General features: G+C 34.9%; 1 protein-coding gene across 3 annotated transcripts in view; it reads right to left on the bottom strand.

Moving 5' to 3' along the window:
* The window catches only part of LOC145733478 (uncharacterized), a 242,926-nt gene that overhangs the window by 72,353 nt on the left and 158,523 nt on the right, over positions 1-12,050 (bottom strand). For all 3 annotated transcript variants that reach the window (XM_081986324.1, XM_081986323.1, XM_081986325.1), the window contains one exon: positions 9,061-9,161. In XM_081986324.1, coding sequence (XP_081842450.1) covers positions 9,061-9,161 — 101 coding nt within the window. The remainder of the gene's footprint in view (positions 1-9,060; positions 9,162-12,050) is intronic.

Raw genomic sequence — 12,050 nt, forward strand, 5'->3', positions numbered from 1 at the left:
CTAAGTGGGTTTTACAAGCGATTTTGTCCTTCACTGTCCTTTCAAACCGTCTTTCTGACAGTTTATACTTTGACCCCACTTTTCTCTATGACTTGACTTGATTTTATAGTTTTTTTAATGTCATTAGATCGGAAATTTAATGAGGATTCCAAAAATGTACTTAAAAACATGATTCGATCGCTCTAAGTGGGTTTTACAAGCGATTTTGTCCTTCACTGTCCTTTCAAACCGTCTTTCTGACAGTTTATACTTTGACCCCACTTTTCTCTATGACTTGACTTGATTTTATAGTTTTTTTTATGTCATTAGATAGGAAATTTAATTAGGATTCTAAAAATGTACTTAAAAACATGATTCGAGTGGGTTTTACAAACGATTTTGTCCTTCACTGTCCTTTCAAACCGTCTTTCTGACAGTTTATATTTTGACCCCACTTTTCTCTATGACTTGACTTGATTTTATAGTTTTTTTAATGTCATTAGATCGGAAATTTAATGAGGATTCCAAAAATGTACTTAAAAACATGATTCGATCACTCTAAGTGGGTTTTACAAGCGACAAGCTTCACTGTCCTTTCAAACCGTCTTTCTGACAGTTTATAATTTGACCCCACTTTTCTCTATGACTTGACTTGATTTTTTGGGTTTTTTATGTCTTTAGATAGGAAATTTAATGAGAATTCCAAAAATGTACTTAAAAACATGATTCGGTCACTCTAAGTGGGTTTTACAAGCGATTTTGTCCTTCACTGTCCTTTCAAACCGTCTTTCTGACAGTTTATATTTTTGACCCCACTTTTCTCTATGACTTGACTTGATTTTATAGTTTTTTTTATGTCATTAGATAGGAAATTTAATGAGGATTCCAAAAATGTACTTAAAAACCTGATTCTAGTGGGTTTTACAAACGATTTTGTCCTTCACTCTCCTTTCAAACCGTCTATCTGACAGTTTATACTTTGAACCCACTTTTCTCTATGACTTGACTTGATTTTATAGTTTTTTTTATAACATTAGATCGGAAATTTAATGAGGATTCCAAAAATGTACTTAAAAACATCGTTCCGTCATTCTAAGTGGGTTTTACAAGCAATTTTGTCCTTCACTGTCCTTGTAGAAAATGATGGTCACGTTTGACAAGTTCGACAACTTTGACAGCTGTCAAAATGGTCACGTGACCGAATTTAACCCAATCAAAATAAAAAAGTGTGCCTTGGATAGACGATCATAAACTAACAAATAACGTCACACTTGTTTGACAGTCGTTTATCAAGAATGTAATCTGACAGCTGTCACAAAACTTAACGTAGTTTAATATTTTGACAGTCATTGTATTTAGAATGTCATTTGACAGCTGTCACATAAAGCGCAACTGTCCAAATTCGACTCATAAAGCTCTAAATTGCAATTTGTTATGATTTGTTGCCACGACATAGACCAGATACAATTCAAGCCATTTAACGTGTCTATAAGTAAAATTTTGACAGTTTTATGACGGCTCGGCTGTTAATTCATGACGTGGTTTGACAGCTGTCAAAACCCTAATTCATAAAGCTGTAAAGTGCAGTTTGTAATGATTTGTTTCTACCAGATACACTTCAAGCCATTTGACCTGTCTAGAAATAGTATTTTGACAGTTGTGATGGCCGTTAATTCAGGACGTGATTTGACAGCTGTCACATAAAGCGCAACTGTCAAAATTCGACTCATAAAGCTATAAAGTGCAATTTGTAATGATTCGTTACATCCACTTAAACCAGATTCAGTTCAAGTCACTCTGTACTGTTACAATTCAAATTTTGACAGTTGCACAATGGCTGTTTATGCTTTTGACAGCTGTCGTGTAGAGCGTATCAGTCACAATTCTACTCACAGGTGTAAAGTGTATTTTCTTACTACTTGACCAAGCTTTCGACTCAAACTATTTGATATGTCCATAGCATTGCAGTTTTTGACAGTTTTAAGTAGATAGTTCATTCAGGATGTATTTTGACAGCTGTCAAAGTGACACACAAACAAACAGATTTTTTTTTAAGACAAAAATGCTATATTATTTCAATTACAATGTAACTAGCACATTCAAAACTCCACTTAGACTATGCAAAGCCCTAAATATGTTGGTTTTATGGTTTAGTGTGGTTTAGATTGTGACAATACAGACATTGAAATGTAAACTAAATTGAGCTTTTACACGTTTAGGATTGTATTACGACTGTGATCTATTGCATTGTACCTGACACATTCAAAACTCCATTTAGACTATGCAAAGCCCTAAATATGTTGATTTTATGATTTAGTGTGGTTTAGACTGTGACAATACAGACATTGAAATGTAAAGTAAATTGAGCTGTTACTTGCTTAGGATTGTATTATGACTGTGACTTATTACATTGTACCTGGCACATTCAAAACTCCACTTAGACTATGCAAAGTCCTAAATATGTTGATTTTATGGTTTAGTGTGGTTTAGACTGTGACAATACAGACAGAAGCAGTCACATTGAAATGTAAAGTAAATCGAGCTTTTACTTGTTTAGGATTGTATTATGACTGTGACCTATTACATTGTATCTGGCACATTCAAAACTCCACTTAGACTATGCAAAGCCCTAAATATGTTGATTTTATGGTTTAGTGTGGTTTAGACTGTGACAATACAGACATTGAAATGTAAACTAAATTGAGCTGTTACTTGCTTAGGATTGTATTATGACTGTGACTTATTGCATTGTATCTGGCACATTCAAAACTCCACTTAGAGTTAGTTTAGTGTGTTTCCACTTAGTTTAGTGTGGTTTAGACTGTAACAATACAGACAGAAACAGTCACATTCAAATGTAAAGTAAATCGAGCTTTTACTCGTTTAGGATTGTATTATGACTGTGACCTGTTGCATTGTAACTGGCACATTCAAAACTCCACTTAAACTATGCAAAGCCCTAAATATGTTGTTTTTACAACTACTATACACATTTAGCTTGTTAAGTGTGGTTTAGACTGTGACAATACGGACAGAAACAGTCACATTATAACCTAAATATGTTGTATTTACAATTAAAGCTCCTTAAGGAGTTACAGGTATAGAAGTGACATAATGCAGTAAACTTTTGTTTTCTAACTAATTCCATTTCAACTGAACGTAGCTTTGCTACTTGAAGAGATACAAAAAAGTGTAAATAAAGAAAGTTGTAGGAAATTTCATCCTCTATGAGATAGTATAAAGGTGTTTTTACCCTTAAAAATCTCCTTAAGGAGCTACAGAATAAAAAGTGATCCAGTAAACTTCAATTTTTGAACTAACTCTATTTCAACAGAGCGCAGCTCCGTTATTTGAAGTGTTACAAAAAAGTGTAAATAAAGAAAGTTGTAGGAAATTTCATCCTCTACAAGATAGTATAAAGGTGTTTTTACCCTTAAATCACTTTTTGCTCGAAAAAACACACAAAACATTTCCTACTAAATAATTTCATTAAAAACTGCGTTTGAAAAAAAAAACGTATTACAATAATAATTGCCAAATCAATTTCAAAGAAGCAAAATAAGCGTTTTCAATTTCCACCAAAACATTTTAATGAAAAAGTAATTTTGAGGGAAAAATTTAAGCTCCGCTTTACTGATAATAAAAATTTAATCTTTTAATCTGCAGAATCACTTTTCCGCCATCAAAATGGAATTTAATGGACACTTAATGTTGGTTAGGATATTAAAATCCCAACACTCTTTAAGTAATTTTAAATGATACATTTTCTCAAGCTTTAATTTGCCCATAACTAAAAAAAAATAATATTTTTGTTGTTATTTTGATTTAAAAAGTTGAAAACTTGGGACAAAAATTTGTTTTTTTTTTTTATTAATTAAAAGGTAGCCCTGTAACTCGGTTATTTTTGGGAGTTCAGGGAGGTTGAACCACTCAATTTAACCGTCTTGAGCTCCTATTTCCAGTGGTGTTGAGCAAAAACTGCTATCTAAGAATTTGCATACAGGGTGACCAAAAACAGTTAATTACCATAATTTTTATACACACCCTGTATACTGGAAGCAAAAACGGTTCTTCAAGTTTACGATGTTGGGTTAAGGAGTTAATTAGGAATATTTTTTCTCCCTGTGATTTTTTTTTTACCTGTCACTTTTTTTGAGTTATTTAAGAAAAACTGTTTGGTGCTTGGTGCAACAGATTTACAAATTAGTGAAATTGTCATCTAAAATTTGAAGACGGTTAGGAACAGTCAGGGACAAAATCGCCTGTAAATCCCACTTAGAGTGACCGAATCATGCTTTTAAGCACATTTTTGGAATCCTCATTAAATTTCCTATCTAATGACATAAAAAACACTATAAAATCAAGTCAAGTCATAGAGAAAAGTGGGGTCAAAGTATAAACTGTCAGAAAGACGGTTTGAAAGGACAGTGAAGGACAAAATCGCTTGTAAAACCCACTTAGAGTGATCGAATCATGTTTTTAAGTACATTTTTGCAATCCTCATTAAATTTCCGATCTAATGACATTAAAAAAACTATAAAATCAAGTCAAGTCATAGAGAAAAGTGGGTTTAAAGTATAAACTGTCAGAAAGACGGTTTGAAAGGACAGTCAGGGACAAAATCGCTTGTAGAACCCACTTAGAGTGACCGAATCATGTTTTTAAGTACATTTTTGGAATCCTCATTAAATTTCCGATCTAATGACATAAAAAACACTATAAAATCAAGTCAAGTCATAGAGAAAAGTGGGGTCAAAGTATAAACTGTCAGAAAGATGGTTTGAAAGGACAGTGAAGGACAAAATCGCTTGTAAAACCCACTTAGAGTAACTCACCTTAACTATTTAGGTTATAATGTGACTGTTTTTGTCCGTATTGTCACAGTCTAAACCACACTTAACCATAAAATCAACATATTTAGGGCTTTGTATAGTCTAACTAGAGTTTTGAATGTGCCAAGTACAATGCAATAGGTCACAGTCATAATACAATCCTAAGCAAGTAAAACCTCAATTTAGTTTACATTTCAATGTCTGTATTGTCACAGTCTAAACCACACTAAACCATAAAATCAACATATTTAGGGCTTTGCATAGTCTAAGTAGAGTTTTGAATGTGCCAGGTACAATGCAATAGGTCACAGTCATAATACGATCCTAAACAAGTAAAAGCTCAATTTACTTTACATTTCAATGTGACTGTTTCTGCTTGTACTATCCCAGTCTAAACCACACTAAACCATAAAGTCAACATATTTAGGGCTTTGCATAGTCTAAGTGGAGTTTTGAATGTGCCAGGTACAATGTAATAGGTCACAGTCATAATACAATCCTAAGCCAGTAAAAGCCCAATTTACTTTACATTTCAATGTCTGTATTGTCACAGTCTAAACCACACTTAACCATAAAATCAACATATTTAGTGTGTTGCATAGTCTAAGAGGAGTTTTGAATGTGCCAGTTACAATGTAATAGCTCACAGTCATAATACGATCCTAAACAAGTAAAAGCTCGATTTACTTTACATTTCAATGTGACTGTTTCTGTCCGTATTGTCACAGTCTAAACCACACTAAACTATAAAATCAACATATTTAGGGGTTTGCATAGTCTAAGTGGAGTTTTGAATGTGCCAGGTACAATGTAATAGGTCACAGTCATAATACAATCCTAAGCCAGTAAAAGCCCAATTTACTTTACATTTCAATGTCTGTATTGTCACAGTCTAAACCACACTTAACCATAAAATCAACATATTTAGTGTGTTGCATAGTCTAAGAGGAGTTTTGAATGTGCCAGTTACAATGTAATAGCTCACAGTCATAATACGATCCTAAACAAGTAAAAGCTCGATTTACTTTACATTTCAATGTGACTGTTTCTGTCCGTATTGTCACAGTCTAAACCACACTAAACTATAAAATCAACATATTTAGGGGTTTGCATAGTCTAAGTGGAGTTTTGAATGTGCCAGGTACAATGTAATAGGTCACAGTCATAATACAATCCTAAGCCAGTAAAAGCCCAATTTACTTTACATTTCAATGTCTGTATTGTCACAGTCTAAACCACACTTAACCATAAAATCAACATATTTAGTGTGTTGCATAGTCTAAGAGGAGTTTTGAATGTGCCAGTTACAATGTAATAGCTCACAGTCATAATACGATCCTAAACAAGTAAAAGCTCGATTTACTTTACATTTCAATGTGACTGTTTCTGTCCGTATTGTCACAGTCTAAACCACACTAAACTATAAAATCAACATATTTAGGGGTTTGCATAGTCTAAGTGGAGTTTTGAATGTGCCAGGTACAATGTAATAGGTCACAGTCATAATACAATCCTAAGCCAGTAAAAGCCCAATTTACTTTACATTTCAATGTCTGTATTGTCACAATCTAAACCACACTAAACCATAAAACCAACATATTTAGGGCTTTGCATAGTCTAAGTGGAGTTTTGAATGTGCTAGTTACATTGTAATTGAAATAATATAGCATTTTTGTCTTAAAAAAAATCTGTTTGTTTGTGTGTCACTTTGACAGCTGTCAAAATACATCCTGAATGAACTATCTACTTAAAACTGTCAAAAACTGCAATGCTATGGACATATCAAATAGTTTGAGTAGAAAGCTTTTGGTCAAGTGGTAAGAAAATGCACTTTTACACCTGTGCGCAGAATTGTGACTGTTGCGCTCTATACGACACCTGTCAAAAGCATAAACAGCCATTGTGCAACTGTCAAAATTTGAATTGTAACAGTACAGAGTGGCTTGAACTGAATCTGGTTTAAGTGGATGTAACGAATCATTACAAATTGCACTTTATAGCTTTATGAGTCGAATTTTGACAGTTGCGCTTTATGTGACAGCTGTCAAATCACGTCCTGAATTAACGGTCATGTCACAACTGTCAAAATTTTACTTATAGACATGTTAAATGGCTTGAATTGTATCTGGTCCATGTCGTGGCAACGAATCATTACAAATTGCACTTTATAGCTTTATGAGTCGAATTTTGACAGTTGCGCTTTATGTGACAGTTGTCAAATGACATTCAACCGTCAAAATATTAAACTACGTTAAGTTTTGTGACAGCTGTCAGATTACATTCTGGATAAACGACTGTCAAAATTTCCAATTATAGAGGTGTAAAGTGTGACGTTATTTCTTAGTCTATCCAAGGCACACTTTTTTATTTTGAATGGGTTAAATACGGTCACGTGGCCATTTTGACAGCTGTCAAAGTTGCCAAACTTGTCAAACGTGACCATCATTTTCTACAAGGTTGTATTAGAGTTGTTAAGTAGTTACAAGCTACAAACAGCTTTTTTGAACTAAATTCATTTTGACTGAATCTGAATGAAAATATTTGAGCGTAGCTTTGTTACTTAAGCAGCTAGAAAAAAGTGTAAATAAGGAAAGTTGTAAAAAATTTCCTCGTCTACAAGATTATATAAAGGTGTTTTTGCCCTCAGGAGTCTCCTTACGGAGTTACAAGGAAAAAAGTGGCAGAGTGCACCAAACTGCTGCCAAACTTGAAATCTTCCCAAAAATATTGAGTTTATATGAAAATTTATATAATATAACTCGAAAACGGTGAAAGTTACGAAAAATTTGCAAGAGACCAAAAATGTTCCTAATCAACTCCTTAATCTAACACCATAAGTTTGCAGGACCGTTTTTGCTTCCAGTATACAGGGTGTGCATGATAATTTTGGTGATTGACTGTTTTTGGCCATCCGGTACGTAATTTTTCAGATAGAATTTTTTGCCTAACACCATTGGAAAAAGGAGCTCAAGACGGTTAATTTGAGTGGTTGAACCTCCCTGAACTCCCAAAAATAACTGAGTTACAGGGCGTTCAAATTTTAAAGCACAATTTCAACTGATTTGAAAATTTCTTGCATCAAACCAGTTGTTTCTAAATAACTCGAAAACGGTAAAAGTTACGAAAAATTTGCAAGAGACCAAAAATGTTCCTAATCAACTCCTTAACTTAGCACCATAAGTTTGCAGGACCGTTTTTGCTTCCAGTATACAGGGTGTGCGTGATAATTTTGATGATTGACTGTTTTTGGCCATCCTGTACGCAATTTTTCAGATAGAATTTTTTACTCTACACCACTGAAAAGAGGAGCTCAAACCAGTTCTTTTAAGTGGTTGAACCACCCTGAACTCCCAGAAATAACTGAGTTACAAGGTGTTCAAATTTTCGAGATATTGACGTTTGAAAAATGACATAGTTGAGTGTCATAGCTTCTAATTTCAATGAGATACAGCAAAAGGACTTGCATGTTCCTATTTTACTTTTCTGAGATCTATATTATAAGTGCTTTTCCAAATTTTTGGATTTTCTGAATTTATGTTAGTTTTGACAGTTTTTAGTGGGTGGTTAAAAAATTTCATTCTAGTTTTTAATTTTTTAAGGTCACATGGTGCATAGTACGGAAAAAGTGTAAAGATGATAAAAGTTGTATCCTACCGAGGTGCGTTTTTGGTAAAAATTTAAAATTTCTAACTTGAATATTCCCTGAGATATTCAACAAAAACTACAAAAAAACGAGAATCAACTTTGACGCCCTCTAGCGGCCAAGCGGTACAACTTAGCGCCGCTTGCTCAACGTCACGTGATAGCCCTATTCATTGGCTATTAACGCTTTTATAATCTATTTCTACTGAATGTTTCAAATAAGCGAGTTATGGAAAATTTTTTGGAAAAGTGCACTAAAATTTATCCCAAAAAAGGTATTTTTGGGCTAACCACCGCCATATTAGATTTTGCACAGTAAAAGTGACGTTTTTAACTAATTTCAATCTGAAAAACTTAAAAAATGTTGGATTTGTTTTGTAAATGTGTAGTAGTTGTTTTTTGTTAATTAAATAAAACAAAAAAAATTAATATTTAATATAAAATTAAAAGAAAAAACAAAAAAACAATAAAAATAAATCCTCTACACCTTTTATATTCCATGTTTTGCTTTAATTTCAATGCAGAATTTTAACTAAAAAAAAAAAAATTTGGAATATATTCAATTAACTTTGCAATTTTAGATATTAAAAAATATTGCAATACTTACTGTAAAGTGAGTCCTCTTTGGGCTGGAAAAAATAGCTCATTATCCCACGTAGATTCGTCTCCTACCTCAAAGTTAACACTAAAACATTCGCTGCTTGATTTCTGAAAAATGAGAAATTATTTTGAGAAATGTCTCTCATATTTTAGTAGAAAATTAAATTCTCTACAATTTTTGTTCCTTAACATTTTCCTGAATTTGGCCATGTGACCGAGTTACGGGGGATGGAAGTTTCGTAAGTAAACATTCAGGCACTCTGCGCTCACTAAACATTCCTAAGCAAATATCTCCCTTCTGAAGCCCTTAAGGACAAAATGTCCCTTCTAGGTTTTGTTAGAGAATTAAATTCCCTACACTTTTTGTCCTTTAACATTTTTCTGAATTTGGCCATGTGGCCGAGTTACCGGGGATTTAAGTTTCGTAAGTAAACATTCAGGCACTCTACGCTCACTAAACATTCCTAAGTAAATATCTCCCTTCTGAAGCCCTTAAGGACCAAATGCCCCTTCTAGGTTTTGGTAGACAATCAAATTTCCTACAATTTTTGTCCCTTAACATTTCCCTGAATTTTACCTTGTAACCGAGTTATGGGGCAAAAATTTAAAAAATTATTAAAACCATATATTTTTTCAAAAATAACCAACATAACCTCAATAACATACATATAGGTACTAGAAATCAGAAAAAAAAAAATTTTAATGAACCGTATAAACATAAAATACACGGTGTTTTATTTAAAATAGCCAAAACAAGTGTCAAAAATGTGACAAGTGCTTGACATCTGTCAATTTTGACATTAGCACCTGACAAATTTAAAAATTTTTAAAATAAAATAATAAGTCTGGTGATTTCTCTTTTCACCAATCAGACAATATTCTGACAGTTCGTATGACGGTTACACGTGACTGCTGTAACCGTATACAATATGGAGTGTCACGTGACAATTTTTGACAAACTTAAGTGTGCTTGGTTTAGCGAAAAATAATACGAATTAAACACATTTCTTATGTATGACACTTTCATAGTTTGCTTGCGTCACGTGACAGCTGTCAAAAGTCACTCACCAGTGACGTGAAAGTATAAAATGTCGAATAGATGTGTTTCTTTGAAGAATTACTCTGTAAGTTGTGTTTACAGCTTCATGGAGCCAAATTTGACATTTGGGACATTGAGAAACACTTTAATACATTGCTGGCGTCACGTGACAGCTGTCAAAACTGTCAAAAGTCACTCACCAGTGACCTGCAAGTATAAAATGACAAATAGATGTATTTCTGTGAGGAATTGATCTATAAGTTGTGTTTACAGCTTCATGAAGCCAAATTTGACATTTAGGACACTAAGAAACACTTTAATACATTGCTGGCGTCACGTGACAGCTGTCAAAACTGTCAAAAGTCACTCACCAGTGAGCTGAAAGTATAAAATGTCAAATAGATGTGTTTCTTCGAAGAATTACTCTGTAAGTTGTGTTTACAGCTTCATGGAGCCAAATTTGACATTTGGGACATTGAGAAACACTTTAATACATTGCTGGCGTCACGTGACAGCTGTCAAAACTGTCAAATCTCACTCACCAGTGACGTGAAAGTATAAAATGCCAAATAGATGTGTTTCTTTGAAGAATTACTCTGTCAGTTGTGTTTACAGCTTCATGGAACCAAATTTGACATTTGGGACATTGAGAAACACTTTAATATACTTTGCTGGCGTCACGTGACAGCTGTCAAAACTGTCAAAAGTCACTCACCAGTGACGTGAAAGTATAAAATGCCAAATAGATATGTTTCTTTGAAGAATTTGACTGTCAGTTGTGTTTACAGCTTCATGGAACCAAATTTGACATTTGGGACATTAAGGAACGTTTTAATACTTCGCTGGCGTCACGTGACAGCTGTCATAACTGTCAAAAGTCACTCACCAGTGACCTGAAAGTATAAAATACCAAATATATGTGTTTCTTTGAAGAATTTGACTGTAAGTTGTGTTTACAGCTCCATGGAGCGAAATTTGACAGTTCTGACGTTAAGAAACAGTTTGATATTTGCGTCCCTCAAGGTGTCAACTGTCAAATTCGGAACCATCGTTTTCCGACCACAGACACATCCTCTTCACAATGGAAAGTGCCAATAGGCCAGCGGTCAAATAAAGGGATCTGAAGTTTCTCCTCCTCCTCCTCCTCAGGGATCGGTTGCAGGGTCCGGTCGCTGTTTTAAGAAATCCTGGTGACGGTGGAACGGCTGAACACCGTCCTTTTAGAGGCCTACCAGGACAGCCGTCCACTCAAAGTAAGACCCAACGACAGGGTCACTTCTTGGTGCAACAACACCCTGGAAATGCGCCTGGAACACTTACTTAGTGCTCTATCTGACTACAACAAGCATATCAGAGATGCAAAGAGAGATTCGTGGAGGAAGTTCTGTGAGACCTACCGGACACACACAGAATCCATAAAGTGCTCTCTAGAAACAACGGGCTCGATGGTTCTTACACCGCCTCTAGGAACGAAACGTTAGAGCTCTTGGCACAACATCACTTCCCAGGTGATGTTGTGCCTGGAGATGACCGTCCTTCAAAGTGGGTCAGTAAAAACTTCTCCTGAGAATTGGCGGACCTCCAAAACTATAGTCAAAGCCAGTAGCTAGAGGAGCTATGCCCTACTCTGCTTACGATTCTCAGAACTAGCTTGGCCTGGAAACGTATACCGACAAGCTGGTGCCTGGCAAAGGTAGTGTTGGGAAAACAGATCAGAGCCCGTAATCTCTTAGGCCGATCAGCCTAACGTCCTTTCTGTTGAAAACCCTTGCACCTTGCTGATCGACAGACACTTGAGGGGCAAAGCTCTGCTATCAAATCCCCTCAATGCCGACCAATATGCCTACCAAGTGGGCGAACAGAACTAGCCTTGTTGGGAAAATAGAAGCGAGGGGAGCAGAACCCAACTTTGGTGGATGGATCGAGGCTCTGCTAACGCAAAAGACTGTGACGTCCGA

The sequence above is a fragment of the Ips typographus genome, linkage group LG9 (genome assembly GCF_016097725.1).
Source record: "Ips typographus isolate SLU linkage group LG9, UJ_Ityp_2.0, whole genome shotgun sequence".
Taxonomy (NCBI): Eukaryota; Metazoa; Arthropoda; class Insecta; order Coleoptera; family Curculionidae; genus Ips; species Ips typographus.